This window comes from Amblyomma maculatum, chromosome 8 (genome assembly GCF_055883805.1).
Source record: "Amblyomma maculatum isolate TAMU_Amacu chromosome 8, ASM5588380v1, whole genome shotgun sequence".
NCBI classification, from domain to species: domain Eukaryota; kingdom Metazoa; phylum Arthropoda; class Arachnida; order Ixodida; family Ixodidae; genus Amblyomma; species Amblyomma maculatum.
In genome coordinates, this window is record NC_139351.1 from 36,361,130 (window position 1) to 36,379,386 (window position 18,257).

At 45.1% G+C, this 18,257-nt stretch overlaps 1 protein-coding gene across 1 annotated transcript in view; it reads left to right on the forward strand.

Moving 5' to 3' along the window:
• LOC146180981 (tRNA:m(4)X modification enzyme TRM13 homolog) overlaps positions 1 to 18,257 on the forward strand; it is a 94,246-nt gene that overhangs the window by 74,937 nt on the left and 1,052 nt on the right. Inside the window, exons 12-13 of the mRNA XM_084576210.1 lie at positions 11,386 to 11,537; positions 14,149 to 14,215. Of these exons, the coding sequence (XP_084432336.1) occupies positions 11,386 to 11,537; positions 14,149 to 14,215 (219 nt within the window). The remainder of the gene's footprint in view (positions 1 to 11,385; positions 11,538 to 14,148; positions 14,216 to 18,257) is intronic.

The following is an 18,257-nucleotide window of genomic DNA, read 5'->3' on the forward strand; positions in this document are numbered from 1 at the left end:
CAGGCACATGTCGGCGTCTGCAGCAGCGTTCGGTGCGGAATGTGGCTGGCAGGCACTGCGCATGCATATCTTCTACATCTTCTCCTGTTTGTAAGTACAGTGAAAGCTCGTTAATTCGAGCCTCGGTAATTAGAATTTTCGGATAATTCGAACTACACTACTTGGTCCGGCCAAGCTCTATAGAGAGCTGTGTATAAAAAAGCCCGTTAATTCGAACGCGAGTTGGTTCCGCTACAGATAATTCGAACTATGCGCCGCTGCGTCTGGGCGGCTTGGAGCACATCATGCAGGATGTGTTGCGTGCCAAGCCGCCCAGATGCGGGGAAAAAAAAATCTAAAAAAACACCTCCGCGATCGGTAGGCATAATTAGAGGCTGTGCACATCCAAAACGGGAACAGAAGATGGAACCAGGTAAAACCACGGAGGAGTGGGTAAAACATAAATGGCGCCATGACCGGCGTAGCGTCCGGCGGGCTTTGGAGGAAGGGGACGGCGGCTGCGGCAAGGTCAGTGCATGGCCGCACGGCTGCGGCTGCCTGCTTTCTCACCTGCGCAACCTCCGTAGCTCGCAACTAAATACTCGTTAATTCCAACCCTATTAATTTGGAAATAGGGATAAATACTGTCGGCGCGGTCCCAGCCAACGCCCATAAAAAGCTATGATCTCGGACAGACACTAAGGGTTAAACTTTTTTTTTTTTTTGCGATAGCCATCCATCCTTCCACCCTTCAGTCATCAACGGAAGCACGCGAGTCAGCCGCGGTCATGATGCCGGCTTATAGCACCATTTGTTCCGATGATTGGAGTGGCAGTAGACTGCGCCGCCCGCCCCAGTCACTCATAGCAAGATAAAGCGAACATACTGAAAAGGAGGCTTACACAACCGGACAAGCGCTGGTGCTTTGCCAAGTTCGCTTCCCTCCCCCCTGCTAAAGTCAAAAGATAAACGCGCCATTATTGCTGCACAGCATCTTGGCGCACTGCCAAGAAATGTGTTGGGGACCGTGACGGCGCTGGCGCGAAACGGAGGGAGGCGCTAACGACTGACGCCTTTACTTTTTTTTTTCAGATTCGTAGGCACAAATCGGGGCTGAGTGGGTTCATTATGCGAGCGAATTCGTTACGCGACTAAATACGGTACATTTACCGTAATACAATGGTTGTGGTCAGTTTTTTCGAGGCCATTGAATAATTCGAACATCGAAAAATTCGAACTTTTTTCCCGATCCCGTGAAGTTCGAATTAATGAGCTTTACTGTACAGTAAAATCTCGGTTACGAATCCGGTTGATACGAATTTCAGCATGATACGAATTCACGAAATTCTCCGGCCAGAGTGCATTGTGTACAATGTGCAAAATTTTGGATGGTCCGGATAATCTCCCGCGCCACAACGGATGATACGAACGCAACCTTGAGCACTACGCACCGCCCGCACATTGTTGACTCTGCGATCGTCAGCCGTGCTAAATGTATGCTTCAGTAGCAGTTTGCGGTGACGCGTGGTCCGCACCTCGCCAACGTTGTGATTTTCTGTCGGGCTCACGCCACGAATAGCTTTCAGCCTCGCATGGCCGACAAACCGCAGACGTCGCAATCACCATGGCTGGCAGTGGCATACGCGGCGGGTGCGCATGGACCAGACATCGCTAACTCTGCGACCGCGATCCGCAAGCAGCTTGCGGCGCCGTGCGGCCCGCATGTTGCCATCCCCAGTCATGCTGTACGCGCTGCGAGAAGTACGCAGAGGCGGGCGGATCGCACGTCTCCGGCATCATGATCGTTTTCCACACCGCGAAAGGTTAGCAGCGGCGCGCGGTCGTGAGTACTAGTCGGCGGCAGCAGGCGTGCACGGGCCGCACATCGTAGACTTTGCGACCGTTAGTCGCGCTGTACGCATTGCGAGCAGTCTGCGGCGCCGCGCGGCTGGCACGTCGCCATCTCTTGTCGTGCTGTACGCGCCACAAGAAGTCCGCGGAGGCACGCGTCTCACGTGTTGCAGACATCGCGATTGCCTGTTGCTCTGTGTACGCCGCGAGTGGTGAGCTGTGACTGCGTGACCGTAATAAACCTTCTCAGACGTAAACAGATCTGTGCGACTGCCTTTCCCATGATTTCACATACTTATTTTCATTCGTTTTTAGGGTACGAATTTTTTCACGACCCCGTGAGATTCGTATCATCGAGGTTCTACTGTACTTTGAAATGCCAGCTATTTACTTGGTTGAAATTCTGGTCGTAGTGGAGCCTATTTGGCTGGCTTCTGTTTCTGAAGGATCGCCTTACTTTTGGCGTTGACTGGCCGTCTGTAGTTGGCTCCTCTGCCTCTATAAGTCATGGACGGGGCACCTGCTCATCTGCTCATCGATGGGCTCGTGCTCACTGTCGGACTCGTCACTTTTGGCTATGCTGCGCTCAAATGGTTCCAGCGTTGCATTTAGATGCCTTCTGTTGCGGCGGAGCAGTTTGTTATATTTGGTAAGCACCAGGTATGAACGAGATGTAACCGAACCCACTACTCGTGCTTTGCGAATCCACTGCTTGTCACGAATGCTAACCACGTCTCCTTTTTTGAGGCCTGGTAGAGATTTAGCACCCACATGCAGGGGCTTGCGCTTGTAAACAGTTGTCTGCGGCTGTCGGCTTAAGTCAGGAATTAGTGTGCGCAGTCTTCTGCCTTGCAGGAGCTCACCTGGTAAACGGCCGTCCTCCACTAGAGTCAAACGGTAGGAAAGAAGTCGCAGCCAGAAGTCCTGCTGTGCTTCCTGCGTTTTTTTCAAGATTCTTTTTAGAATTTGGACGTCTTTTTCCGCAAGTTCGTTATATTGTGGAAATCCAGGGCTTGTAGTAACACGGTCAAACTCGTACCTGGATGCAAAAGCAGCAAATTCATGAGAGGAGAATTGGGGACCATTGTCGCTGCTGCTGCAAAGTTCCACTGGAATACCATAACGAGCAAAGATCACACTCAGCTTGTCAATAACAATACAAGCTGTGGTGTCACTAAGTTTTTCAACTTCTGGGAATTTGGAGAGGGCATCGTACACCCAAGTAAGAACTACCGCCGTGCTGGAAGATATCGACACCGACTCTGTACTAAGGGTGATGGGGTGTTGGTCGCATCAGGAACGGCTCGCGTTGTTGGTGGTACGTGTATTTCTTGCAGACAGCGTAACTGTTTAACATCCGCTCAATATCGGAGTTCAGTCCAGGCCAGAACATTAGCTGGCGAGCTCTTGCTTTAATTTTTTTCAATCCCAAGTGACCCTCATGTAGATATTGAAGCATTTCCACCCTCCTTGACTTTGGGATGACTACCTTGAACCCCTTTAACACAATTCCTTCAATGAGAGACAACTCTGCAGCGAATGGCTTCATGCTGCCAACCAGGTCACCACTATCTGTTATGTAACGTATAGAAGACTGCAAATCAGGATCCCTCGCAGTGGCCTCAACAAGTCGATTCATTGTTTTCCTGCTCACCAGATTCGTGTCCACTCCAACTGCATGCACCTCTATGTCATCTGGGAAGTCGACGACGTATGCTGATTCCTTTGGCAACTATCTTGATAGCATGTCGGCAAGCAGTAACTCTTTTCCTGGTACAAGTTTAAGGGAATAATCGAACTTCGACAAGCGTAAAAAGAAACGTTGAAGCCTTGGCGGCGTATCGCCGATTCCTTTCGCCGCAATCGCTAGGAGTGGGTGGTGGTCTGTTTTAATAACTATGTTTCTTCCATAAATGAAGTGGTGAAATTTTTCCCACCCAAATGCAATTCCCATGGCTTCTTTTTCTATTTGCAAGTACCTTTGTTCAGTTTCAGTCATGACACACGACGCGTATGCGACCGGACGTCAGCTATTCCCGTTACGCTGCCAAAGCCCAACTCCTAGACCATTTTTTGATGTGTCTGAGCTGATTTTCATTCCTTTAGCTGGATCGAAAATTGCCAGCACAGGCGTGCTGCTTAAAACACTACAAAGAGTGGCCCACTCAGCAGCATGATTCTCTGTCCACTGAAATCTTGCAACAACTTGCTCTTCTACGCAAGATGCAGAATATACTTTCCAAAGTAATTGGCCACCTCCAGCATTCGCTGAACCGCCATCTTATCTGTTGGGTGCGTCATTTCGGCAAATGATGCTTTATCCCGTCTTGGCTGATGATGTCACCCAAAAATTCAACACCTGTGCACGCGAACTTACATTTGTTTGCTTTGAACGTCAGGCCAGCTTACTTTGCTAGTTCCAGGGCTTCACGAAGGCACTTATCGTGTTCCTCCCGTGTTGCACCCCATACCAGAATGTCATTGACATATGCGAATGCCTGAAGCGCAGTCAAATATCTCTGTCAATGTTTTTTGAAACACCTCTAGTGCTGAGGCAATTCCAAATGGCAGTCTCAGGAAGCGATACTGTCTCAAAGGTGTAGGAATTGTGCAAATTTTTGATTTGGCCTCATCCAATGGAATCTGATGAAACCCTGAATTTGCATCGAGGCGGAAGAAGTATTTAGCACCAGCGAGCTCCGCCTCAATATCATCACGCTTCGGCATCTGATTGTGTTCACACTTCAGGTACTGGTTAATATTTCTAGGATCCATGTAGACCCTCAATTTGTCGTCTTTCTTACTGACAATGACCAGCGGATTCACCCAGTTTGTTGGCTCGTTGACCCTTTGAATGATATGTGCCTTTTCGATGCGTTGCAGCTCCTCTTGCAGTGTTTCTTGCCACGCCAAATGAACGCGTCGCGCCGGCTGTATCACTGGAATTGCATCTTTGGCGCAGGATCATCCAGTACGGACGCGCTATACACAGCCGGTACCTTGATAGAGCTGCAGGAATTCTCGCAATTTTGTCCGAACGCATGTCAATGGCTTTAACTGAACGCACTACCAGTCCTAGCGTCTCAGTTGCCTGTGGTTCAAGCATTGCCTGGTTGCTCTTCTTTACAATGAAGAAGGTGAAACTCTCGGTCTTGTCGTTCATGACCACTGGTAGGGTCTCCACTCCAAAATGTTTAATCACATCCCCATTGTGCAACCGAAGAATGGAGCTGCTTGGCTGCAGAGATGTCTCTGCTTTGCATTTGTGAAAGACCGAATAAGGCAGCAGGTTTGCCTGAGACCCAGTGCCCACTTTGAAAACAACATTCTGGTTGGCCACATTGGCTGCCACCATGCAGTCAGCTGTCCTTTCGACAGTGCAGACACTGACATTGAGGATTTCGAAGCTGTCCTCCTGAGCTACCACACTGACTGCAGACTCTTTCTGGCAGCAGGTCGCGAAATGATTGGCCCCTTTGCACGCAAAACATGTCTTCCCAAACGCTGGACACTTGTTCTACTCGTGCATTCAATTACATCTTCTGCAACGGAATCGGAATCGTGGACGCTGTTTCACCGAAGCCACTTGCCTTTCTATTTGGCCCCACGCCTCATTCTGCAGGGTGGAAACTTAAAGCAGCTTTACAGATCTGTTCTGCCTTAAACAGTATAAGGTCTTTCACTTTGAGCATTTTCTCCCGGAGCTTTGGGTTATTTGTGTCGAACACAATGTAGTCCCAGATTATCAAGTCATTCAATGATGCGAAATTACAACTCTGGGTTTGCTTTCGCAGGTCTCACACAAAATGTTCAAAGAGCTGGCCTTCTGCCTGGACAAGTCTCTCATAAACTTCATTCTGCTGCTCTTGACAGTAAACTTCAAACTTCTTTACCACTGTTGCATAGTCATCTTTGCTCGTTTCCTCTGGAAAAGTGAAGTTATTAAATTCCTCAAGGGCCTCGTTCCCAGCAACACTCAGCAACAGAGCCGTCTTAGCCGCTTCTGTCCTTGGTTCCTTGGTCGAAGCTGTAGCATTTGGGAACAGCTAGAACTTCTGTCTAAACAGCGTCCACTTCTTTGCTATGTTTCCAGACAGAATAAGTTGGTCGGGCAGCTTGATTCGCTCCATCCTTCTTTAAAGCACTGCTTAAAACTATTGAACTATTGAACATTACCTTACCTAGACTAAAGTAATGTTCAATAGCCTAGGGAAGGAACAGCAGTTTACTTTAGGTATCGAACTACTAGAAGTAGTAGGCGAATATATCTATTTAGGACAGGTAAACTGCAGATCCGGACCATGAAAGGGAAATAACAAGGAGAATAAGATCTGGATGGAGCGCATTTGGCAAGCACTGCCATATTGTGACTACCAGCTTACCGGTATCGCTCAAGTGGAAAGTATACAACAGTTGCATCTTACCTGTACTCACCTATGGGGCTGAAACGTGGAGGCTAACCAAGAGGGTTCTACTTAAGTTGAGGACAACCCAGAGGGCTATGGAACAAAAATTGGTAGGGGTAGTATTAAGAGATAGGAAGCATGCAGAGTGGGTCAGAGAAATAACTCAAGTTACTGACATTCTAGCGGAAATTAAGAAGAAGAAATGTGTATGTGCAGGACATGTAGTGTGAAGAGAGGATAACCGATGGTCGATTAGGGCAACAAACTGGATTCCAAGGGAAGGAAAGCGTAGCAGGGGGCGGCAGAAAATTAGGTGAGTGGATGAGGTTAAGAAGTTCGCAGGGGTCAAGTGGATGCAGCTCGCACAGGACCGGGGTAATTGGAGGAATATGGGAGAGGCCTTCGCCCTGCAGTGGGTTAGTCAGGCTGAGGATAATGATGATGATGATGATGAAATGCCAACAGCCGGCCCACTTCTGACACCATCTTACAATTAAGGCAGCTCAGAACAGGATGAGGGTTTATTGAGAGAAGCTGTGCTCTTTTATAGCGGCTAGTCGACACAGGCACGTCTCGTCTGCGGCAGCGTTTGGTGCCGTTTAGTTGACAATGATAATGAGAGCAAACATTGTGCATCGTGTGCACCAGCAATGTTTAGGCTTTCGCATTTCTGCAGTGTAGATTCCACATTGCTCTTGGAATTTTTTTATTTCGATTTTTCCCGGTGTTTTTTGAGGTGAAACATAACATAAAACAAAATTGTTTCATGCTGCATGACTGCTTGCTGTGTATTTCGATGGCTCAAGGGGTACCGCGACTACGAATGATACCCAATCTGTATCACCAACTTCACAGGCGCGCTTATTACCGTGTAAAATATAGAAACCCATTATGGCTTATGGCCAAAATTATAATAAGTTTAGTAGCAGCAGCCAAAAATGCAAGATTGTGTCTTTTATTCTTCAAGAATCTTTTGCACGCAACCGAAGCGCTGAAATTGAATGTCTAATTTAAGCTATTGTAAAAAACCATTCAAAGTCAGGTGCATCAAAAAGAAGTAACAGCTACAAGTTCTTGTTGATGGAGGGAGCGATAAAACTGTTAATTTAGTAAGAAGCACTCACTTTTAGACAGCATTTTTCCTGTTCCAAAGTTGGTGGACAAGCAAAGCTCCAAAAAGAAAAACAATGCCGTGCATCATAACGTAGTTTGTGGCTACAAATCTAGTAATTTACTCCACAGTCCCTTCAAAAGGAAGTTGTAAAGAGTTTTCAGCACATGGATGAGATGCAACAGTCTGAATGTACGATGTTTGTAGGAAAAGCATGCTTAGTAGTTTTGTGCTAATATTAAAATGGTGACGTAATTACAGATTAAAATGATGCCTAAATTCAGGTTTCTTTCTCAATGTGCCAGAAGGATGCGGTGAAATTCGTAGTGATGTCATTGTTGCTGAATCTATAGATTTGCCCTGGCTTCACCCATATGCTCTCGTGCCCTGTCCACTGCCGCCAGACAATACCTCATGATTGCAGTGTACCTGACTTCGTTGTGACATCAATCCGGCACAGCGCACTGCAGGGAAGCCTAAGTGCCTGTGTTTTGTAGGCATTGTCTTTTGGCACAGTATTCACATGCTGCGTTTTCGCCTATATCTCCAACTGCAGCGGCATCTTTGTTTACAGTAAATATGCTTGTGTATGGACCAACACCTCATATATGAACAAAGGGGGCGCCTGTGTACGCCGCAGCAGACTGGGGTGGGGAAGTAGCCTTAGCTTTCATAGGAATGCATGGAAGCGAATATTTTCAAAGCAGTTTTCTGATTTCGCCTACGATGTTGTCCTTCAGTGCAGGGTAGCCGTAAACACCCTAGAACGGATTGGGAAAGTAGAAATCTAATTTCAAAGGGGAGTGTTTTTAAAATAGGGCAAAATGCATGAGTGCACGAATCGAGAGCGCTATTCATAGAAATGCACGTAAGCAAAACTTTCGGTAGGGGAAATAAGCACACTATAATATAAACACTAGGAAGGAAAAAAACGACAGGACAAGTGGTAATTCTCATCTCATTTTCCTTTTTACACCGATCTATTTCATCTGCAGCCACACACGTCAAACAGAGACAACATCAAACCCACTCGCTATTCGCAAAACATGTTTAAGATATTCAATTTCTGTGCTGACACTTTTCCCCCTTCTTCCTAATTTGAAAATCTTCTAGCGTTTCTTGTTGCTGTCTTGCCACAACCACTGCCCACTATCTTAATTTCATTCTGTCTTTTGTGTGTGTCTTTTAGATTTGTGCACTTGTAATCCCTATTAAAAGCTATGTACCATCTCGCCCAGGTACAGGGTTTGTTAAGTAAACAAAACTTACTGAAATATTCTTCCCATTTCGCAGAGTATCAATGGAGGCTGCTGATTGTTAAAAGTTGGCGAGTGCTTTGAAGAATGTGTGATAAATTATGCAGTGTCGTTCCGGACTCTATATATTTTTTAAAAGCTCTAAAAATACCATGTGTTGTGAAAGAGCACTGAGCAAGGGCAGAGGGGAAAAAGCCTCAGTATGCAGGTTGAGCCAACGTTTCAAAAATGAACTTGTCGATCATCACTGGCAGTGGTTTAAATACGCTTTTGCCTCCGAAGAAGAAAAACGAGGGAGGTTGGGTGAGAAGAAAGTAGGTCAAGGAGTGAAAAAAAAAAAAAAAAATTAGTATGTATTTCTCAGCCTGGAACCGGTGATCCTGTGGCCTGAAAAAGAAATAAAAGCAGCAGTATCAGGAAAAACTACAATGCAGGGTGGCTGATTCGTCACCACCTAAAGCAGGTTCAGTGCAGACACGCCTTTCTTAAAAAGGGGACAGGCATTCCAAAGGGTCTGCAGGGGAACAATTCTCAAAAGCTTTCTGCAAAGGGGGAGAGAAGGACAAAGAAACAGTTTAATAACAGCACAGTGAACCACACCTGGCACGCAAAAAAAAAAGTGGAAGGGCCATCTCAAGTAGGAAGTGATATGTGTTAGTGATATGGAAGCGATATACCTCAATAGGGGTCCTTAAGGGTTAATAGATGATGAAGCCGTCCGTACATACTGATGACAGGCTCATTATCTGCTAGGTGTTTCTCTGAACCGTGCAGACTTCTCATGTAACGTGATATGCTGCCGCAAGCACTCAGTTTGCTTAATAATACTGGTCATTAAGTTATGCAGCCTAGAAAAAACTACATTCAAAAAGCGCCTTTCAAATGTCATAACAATGAAGCGAAAAGGAGAAGCTCACTGTAACAGATAATGGTGCAGACAATACTCAAGCACAGTGACACTGCCATCCATGAAGCAACTTTTGTGAGCAGATGAGGAATTTTAGTTTAACTTCTGGTTCTTGCAGTTCGTTGATTGTGCTGGTTGAAGACCGCCTTCAGCTCAAAAGTTTGTATTCAAAAGTTCAGCTCAAAAGTTTGTCAGCACCAGAGCAAGTTTGCCAGCACCAGAGCTTAAGAGAGAATGTAGCTTGCGTGACAGAATGTCAGACAGCATGAGAAGCAGTCGTAATGGAGAGAAGAACCCAGCTGATAAGGAGCTTTTCAAGTGTACATTGGTCTTTACATTTATTTGGCATACTAAAATTGGATGGACGCCAAAAGGGTGTAGCATACTTCGTCACACTTTTTCTTTAAAACACTCACTAACTTTTAACAACCAGCTGCAGTTATTGGAGCTCTTCAAAACCAGAAAATTATTTTGGCAATTTCTCTTTGCGTGGGTTTCTATTAGCCGTGCTCCTTACTTGTGCTCCCCTATGTTTCACAATGTTAAAAATAGTGCGCCTCTGTAACAAGATTTTATACTTTCACAATCTGCTCTACAATGTTCATGGTTGCTCTGCACCGAATGACGACATCATAGGTGCACTGTAAAATCTTTTGGTTTCTTGTATTCCTATGCACAATAGGCCTTTTTTTCATCCCCAATCGGCCTAGCCTGGTGACAGCAGCGCCATCACGCCTTGCTTATGTCGCAGATCGGTGTTGGTTTATAAGGAGTGTAGGCTGTCAACGCCCTATTCCGTGACTGGTCACAGATTCGTGGATGCATGGTGGGTCAGATGGCTTCGCGTGACTGTCACCAAGTCTGCATGTCTTAGGCCTTACTTCAGGCATAGACAAAAAGGAGACATGCCATGGAAATTGCTTTGGCAAGTTGAGTACACTGTGCAGCAGAGCATAAACAAAAAGTCCTTTTAATGTGTCAGCATTAGAAGCTGCATCATGAAGAAAAGGCCGCGTTTTTGTACATACCACCAGTCACCTGCAACATTTGGCAGATGGAGAGAGGGAGGGCCTGAAGGCCTTGAGAAACCTCCCATTTTCAAAATGTGCTTGAAGGAGTATAGACACTAAATTTTGATGGCATTTTTCTTCTTGTTAATGATGCGTAAGAAATTCCTGTACTCGCGTACAGCCGCTGAATAATTTGTAATTGAATTTTATTTTTTTACCAGTTTTAGTTTCGGTTGCAGCAGCCAAAAGATGGCTTTGACGTCACAGTCAAGTCTATGCCACGTGCGGCATGCAAAAAAAATTGGCTGTGGTTTAGCTTGTGGTTAAACCTGGAGTTACATGAAAACAGTCTGCATGGCTACGCTTAGGTTTGGCTTCAAAGTAAAGACATGGCTTTTGCACATAGTTTACTCCATGGTTTCAGCTTTATTTATGACATAGCGGAATCACTTCACATATGAGCACCCCTTGCCTCTTGTCTGACCATTCTCATTTGAGTGTAAAAGACTTATAGTGGTGGTATGACATCGTCTCTACATCGAACTCTGGGGCACACCGCGGTCACAATGTTCGAACGAGCCTTCTGTCCTAGCAACTCGCTATTGTCGTTCACCTCTACCAACTACCGAGTTATGCGTCTTCTTTTTCTTCTTCCGACAGGCATGGCGAATTGGCAAGACTGTGGCCAATGTAACTCTTGCTACAATATAAGGGAAGCAATCGAAAGCGAGGGGAATACTTACTGCTTCATGCCTAATGATAATTCAGCAGTTCTTTTTTTATCTGCCCATGATAACATCTGTGCATGCAGTCTGAACAGCTTGCAGGCAACATCATGGTGTGAGTGGCCCTCTCTTGTGCGCAGCTTCCGGGGCGTGTTGATGGCCACATGCTGTCACCACCGGTGCCGGTGGGACTCGTTTGTGGGCCAGCCTTTCCTGGAGGCGCTGGGCCTGGACCGGACGGACTTCGAGCTGCTCACCTGCTTGGCAGGTTGGGCCACCTGTGCGGCAAGAGGTGAGGCAGCTCTTAGAAGAGCACACCTGTGTACCTCTTCCGTGTTACCTTGGCTCCGCTGTGATCTGCACACAGAAAGGCCAGAGGTAGTGCTGGTCCCGTGCGGATGAGATTCAGCTGATAGTCCCAGCAGCTCTGTTTGGTACAGTGTTGTCATGCATTGTAGTTTTGTTGATGGAAGGCTAAAAGAAAAGAGAACAATCTTCACCGATTCTTGTGTGGTTTGAGGTGACAGATATGCCACTCGTCTTAACACACAGGTTGCCCAGCATGCTGGCTTATGTTTTTAAAGGAAAATGTATATCGATAAAGCAGGTACAGGCCGCTTTCATGTAAAATGAATTTTCGTTAATTCGGCCTTTAAAGGACCAGATGAAATGTTTCAATTAAACAAAAGTTTGAATTATCGAATAGGCCTGGAAAAACTGCTGAAAACCGTTTGCATGATAATAAATATTGCTTTATCTAAAGAACACCTTTATGATGGTTGTCAGCATTTGAGATCGAACCCAAGTGAGAATGATGGTTTTTCTCGTTTCTACATGGTCCCAAAGACTGTGGACCATGTATTATTGGTGTGCCCAGCGTATGCGAGCGAAAGAAGTGTGCTAGCCGCTTTCTTGAAGCATTTGGACAAGAGGCCTCTGTCGGAGGAACTGCTGCTGGGCGCTTGGCAGGACAAGGGGAAGGGTGTCCAGGCAGTGCGTGCTCTTTGCCGTTTTTTGAGTGCCAGCGGACTTAATTCGCGCTTTTAAAGCAAGCTGCTGTGTCTGTATATATATTTCATATGCCTTCTCCCACGTCGTCACCCATCATGACCTTCTTTCTTCTCTCCTTCCCCTTCCCCAGTGCAGAGTAGCAGGCCAGGTTTGAATTATTCGAGCCAACCTCTCTGCCTTTTCCTTTCAGTAAATCCATCTATCTATCTATCTATCTTCTCGTTCCTCAAATTCTTTGCCTTGAACATGTTGTTGGCAGTGTGAATGGAGCACTCCAAGATTGTAGACGCCCTTTACACACTGCGACACAGTGGCAGTGGTGCCTGTTTATTAAACAGCCCTGTCGCACTTTGAGGATGCTTTAACCCACTGTCCATGCTGTAAGGCACCACAGTGGAGCTTGCAGTTTTAGCCTACTGGAAGCAATGCATACGAGGGATGTATGCCTAGGTGATTAAAATAGTCCGACTCCATCCGAAAGTGAAAATAAAACAACATGCATTTTTTTGCATAACATCGGAAACTGCGCGACTGAGTGGTGATGCGTGCTCCTGTTCACGTTCGTGGCTTGTTACGGCAAGGTAAACCAAGACTATGGGATTAAGCAAAGTTGTGCCTGCCATAGCACATACGAAGTATGTAGGGACCGCTGTTCCATGCAATAAAGGTTCGAGGGTTTCTATTTTGGCAATCACTGGCTGCCTCGATCACAACTTGTTCGAAATGACCTTAACGAGCCCATCCATGTCCATATTAATGAGTGTTCGACACTATGGGCATCAGCTGGGACCAGGCTTCTAGTTCGAATTATCCGAATCAGCAGAGGTGGGGATACTAATAGTATTTTACTCTAGTACTGTGCTGTGTACGCGGCATCTAATGCCTACGTGAAATGGCTGGTTTAGCACGAGGTGCCAACTCAAGCTTCTCAATTCAAATGGGAAACAGGGTTATTGAGCCTTACAAGGGCCCTTTTCGGGCATGCTACGCAGAGGCCATGCAGGCATATTCGTTCGGTTTGGTTACGCATGGCTTCATAATAATAAGAGGCAACGCAAATGGACATGGATGAACACAAGAAAACAGGACTGGCACCGAACTACCAGCGGTTTATATTTGAAAGCAGAGAGCAGTTTTTATATGAATTGCATGACCCACGTGACATCAAGATATCGAGAGTAACAAAAATTATCAAACAAAACGTCATCCTTCTATTGCCCAAAAAGCACGTTAAACCCTCATCTGCCAAATTTTGAAAGTGCTGCACAGCCAGTGTTTGGTAATTTTCATACCAGTCATACCATTGGTGGATCAACTGATTTTATTTTCAGAAGTCATGTATACGTTATTGTAAACTTCTAAAGAAAGAAAAAAGCATTTGTCAGTCATGGCTGTGTGTGTCGTCTTCTACCTTGGTCCTCATCCTTTGCTCTGTTGCTTCCAGTATCATAAGGTGTCCAGTTGCTTCTGATCATGGCAAGCCACATTTTTCTCAAGTCAGTGTTGACTAGTACTTCTTGAAAAGACAGCCCTGCGGTTTTCTTTTTTTTTTCCTCCGACTTGCACACAACCACACAGCAACGCGTTTTTTCACACTTCAGTTATTCATTAATAGTGAGGCAAACACTCGTAATGCGAAAAACAAGCACCGAAGAAAACAATGTCTGCTCCGAACGTCACATCAATCAAATGAGCTCAAAAAATGTGCATAAAGGAAGAGCTTCCACCTTGTTTAGCCTGTTTATGTGGCTTCGCCCTTGAGGCAGAAAGGCACTTGTGTCCGATTGCGCTTTGAGGGCGAGTTTTCACGTGCTGAAAAATACAGGAAGCACTGGTAGGGGCTGAGCGAGTTCCCAAAAGCCGCCTGTGTCTTTGATTCTGCTTTTTTGCAGAAGCTCAGGTGAACAGCTCCGGTGGGGATCACTGTGCTCCTGAAGAACCAAGTGCCGCCATCAACAGGTGAGTGCATCACAGCTAACCTCTCTCATGAGATACAAAATGGGTCCATGTTACGGCACTGGTCAAACTCTGTGAACATACCATGAATGAAACAGCTACCAAAGGGAAGCCCACCTATAGTGTTTTAAAAACGGCAAGAAAATAATAAGAAAGCAACGAAAAATTGATTTTATTGCCAGAAGTTTGTGATTATTTTTGACATTTTAAGTGAAGTTTTTTCAACAATAAAAAATGAAAATGGGAAGTATGTAGCCATTGAGTACGGCCTTTGCTTTCTTATTTCATAGGTCAATTTTTATTGCAGCCAACTAGCCCACCACTGATTTAGAAAAGTTTTCGTGGTATGAAACAGGTCCAACGTAGAAATTGACCAACACCGATCTATGTTAAGTAGGGCACAGCCTTCATGCTGTCACTGGTGGGCTGATTGGGGTGTAAAATGGGACCAGCACCAGATAGCGGCCATCGAAATAGATGTCAACAAAATGCTTTTGAAACAGTTTCCTGATTTCAAGTTATTCCTATGATTTTTGTCCTCTAGTGGAGAATATAAGGTACATTGTGGAATGGCTGTGAAAGTATGAAATGTCATTTCAGAGGCAGTGTTAATGTTTTCAAACATTGTGATATACATATGTGCACATGGAGGTAGACCCTGCCGAGGGCGCAATCAGCGTGGAAGAGAGAGATTGTAACAAATTATTTTTTGCATTTCACAGAATGTCTATGGAATTGCCTGTGCTTTGAAGTGCTTTGTCATTTTAAATGCCATTAAAATGCGGCATAAATATCCAAGCTGCGCATACCTGCACAAAACACCCTATATGCTAGATGTTTCCCCTGAATCGCTCGTTCTTCTTGTGTAGCCTGACATGTTGCTCTGTGTGCAAGCAAATTTATTTGCAAACACTGCTGCTGAAATGATGGAGAGGTTTGTAGTGAAGATATGCTTCAAATAGTGCGACATATGAACTGCGCGCAGTAGCAGACGACACATAAATGGTGTGCCCACAGATGCTACAAGTGCATGCATTCAGGCACCCTACCATAAGCCTAGCTGGGGTGCCAGGATGCACTGTCCTGTGCCATCCAGAGTGGGATGTTCTTTAAAGGGAAGCTGGAACAGTTTTCTAATTGCATGAAATGCAGTAATTTGAAAGAAGAGTTTTTGTTAATCATGCCTGTCAATTTTCCGAACACTACTCCGTACAATTCCGAACACTACTCGCACGACTGGCTTCACTGTGGGTAACGTGTCGTAGTCAACTGTTGTTACACATCTCGCCACCGTTCTCGATTATGTGTCAGCCGTTGCCAATTAGGTACAGCAAACGAAGTGCATGACACTGAACGAAGCTGTATTTGCAATTGTTATTTATAATGCAGCGTTTGGAATGCCCTCTGGCTCACACGGCACCAGAGTGCTCTAACAATGTCCAAAGGCAGCATTGTGTCTACAGCCGCTCCGGCCATGCTTCCCGCAACGCCCCCCGTGAATCTCTTGTGCAAATGTCAGAAAAGCATGGAAAAATGTGTTATTTGCTTATGTAATAAGGCCGGGTAATAAAGAACCTGGCATATAAACCCTCATTCAGGCTTACCGTACTGAGTTGCAGCCACCATGCGGGGTCGCTCTCCGGCCCTCTTGTATATGTTATCTCCTTATCTAAGGTAGCACTGCATTTGATCTATTAAATGGTAGCTTATACACTTCGTCCGGCTGAAACGCTGTCGACGTTGTAGTGGTAGAAGTTGGCGGCATCACGTGTCAGAAATAATTCGGGGCTGCGTAAAAAAATGGTGTCCTGGTAATTGCTGCTCTAGTGATGATTAATTGATGATTAATTGATTAGTGATGATTAATTGATGTTTGGGATAGAGGACAGCGAGTTAGTGAAATTGTGACAATTCCTCAAAGCAGTGTGCCATATGTTTCCCATTACCATAAGCACCTTCTCTACGGCACCCGAACCGGTCTGTGTGGTGAAGAAGCAGGAAGGAAAAGAGCAAAATAAACGCTCTGCCCGCATACAGCGAAGAGGCCAATAGGTATCGCTAGCGATGTATGCGGTCCACTTTCTGAGCGCGTCTACCCGCGCCCTTCTCTAAGCACGTTGGTGACCCACGTTAGGCATTCTGGGAGCTCGGCGCCTTACAACCCCATAACAGAAATGATTAATTCATTGGTTAAATGATGAATTAAAGAAATCTTTAAAAAACGACAAAAGTGGGTTTAAAGGTGTCAAAATCCTTAAAAAGCCAGTGCTTGATGATTAATTGGAAAAATTTAGTCTGAATTGATGAATTGGAAAAAGAGGCTTCAATGATGTCAAATTGTTTAGAATGAAACGTCAGTGCCTTCTGATGCTAAAAATTAAGCAATTTATGAATTGAAATAATTGAAAAATAGAAAAGGGGGATTCTGCGATTTCAAAATGCTCAGAATGAAAACTGAATGCTTGATAATGCTGATAAAGAAAGTTTAAAATGTATAATTTATCAATTAATTGAACATAATTGAAAAATGAAACATTGGAAAACATAGTGTACATAGGTGTCGGAATGGAAAGCCTATGTTAATGATGCTAAGTACTGGTGTATAAAGAAATTTAAAGCATAATAAAGTGAAAAAACATGGTCCCTGCGTGCAAAATGCTACTGCATCATACCCTTAAAGGGCAACTCCGGGGGTTTTTCATCATTTTTAGTTTTTTATTGCATTACGTTCCTCGATGTGCCTTGACCCCCACACAGTCTTTTGTGTTGAATTCCAAGTAAAACTACTTTTATAAAGGGAAAACAAGAACTCAAACCTCGAACTGGCTGCATAGCCAGAACCACGTTCCAGTTGACGAAACAGTGATGCCACAGTATTGGAAAAACACTCACACTTGCATTGGATAGTGGCAATAAAGTGTGGAAATCGTGACTCACTTCATAATATGTCTGAGATAGCCTAATACAGGTCTCAAAATTCATGATCACGTGGGGAGTGGACATTAATGGATATAATGTTTGTGACATCACAAACACTGTTGACCGCAGAAATCACCTCAACTGAAGACATGAAAACTGCACAATTTGAAATGTGTTATGCACGAATTAATTATCGCATGTCACCCAAGTTTGCTAGAATGCATCAGGGCGTGGTGGAAAACCTGCTGTAAAAGTCTTACCAGAATATTCAGATGTCAAAGAACCTCCGGAGTTGCACTTTAATGGTAGAGTTCTCTGGAATTGCATTGAATGCAAAAAACACGTTGTGACGAATGCGAACTGGGATGCTGCAAGTTTAAAGAAGCAACATCCAAGCTCATCAATGACGTCATCGTCCTGCCGGCTATAAGTGAAAAAAATTAGTTGCAGTTTAGCTCTGGTTAACCCTAGTTGAATTGCAAATGCAACAGCAGAAGCTTCTTTTGCCTGCTACATTATTCCTCTATCACGCCCTATCAGTGCAAGGTGCTACATTACTGGAGACACTTAAGCTTAACCTTTAAAGGTATGACGCGAGAGCGTAAGCTACCAGCCCACATATAAAGTCACACTTCAACCAAGTCGTATGGATGTGCCTGCGTGTTGTAGGGGTAATGAGAATGCAAACGGTTCTGGCAGGTTGATTCTGATATCACACTCCCATATGAAAGGGGCGACCAGAGTTGGCAGCTTTTGCCCGTGGCATAGGGGTAACGGAGACCGTAGCTGTGCCTCTTCACGGCCACCGCTGCGCCTGGACTGTACTGTAAACAAGGCCTATTATGTGTTCCTATTAAAACATACTTAGTGCCGTTTCGCTGCCAGTTCATGCACTTTTCGCACCCAAGTGCAGATTGCCGACTCGGGCAGATTTGGCAACTTCGCTTTCGCTGTCGACACTGTCCATGGCATTGTTTATTGTGCCGTTCCCCAGTGCTACTATTAGCTCGAAAATGTATGGTGAGAGTCCAAGCTTTTTGACAGTTTGAATAATCAATATTTATTAAGACGAGGTGTCAAGTCACCTGAACCATCGCGTATGCAGCAACATTGTCGGCGCTAGCTG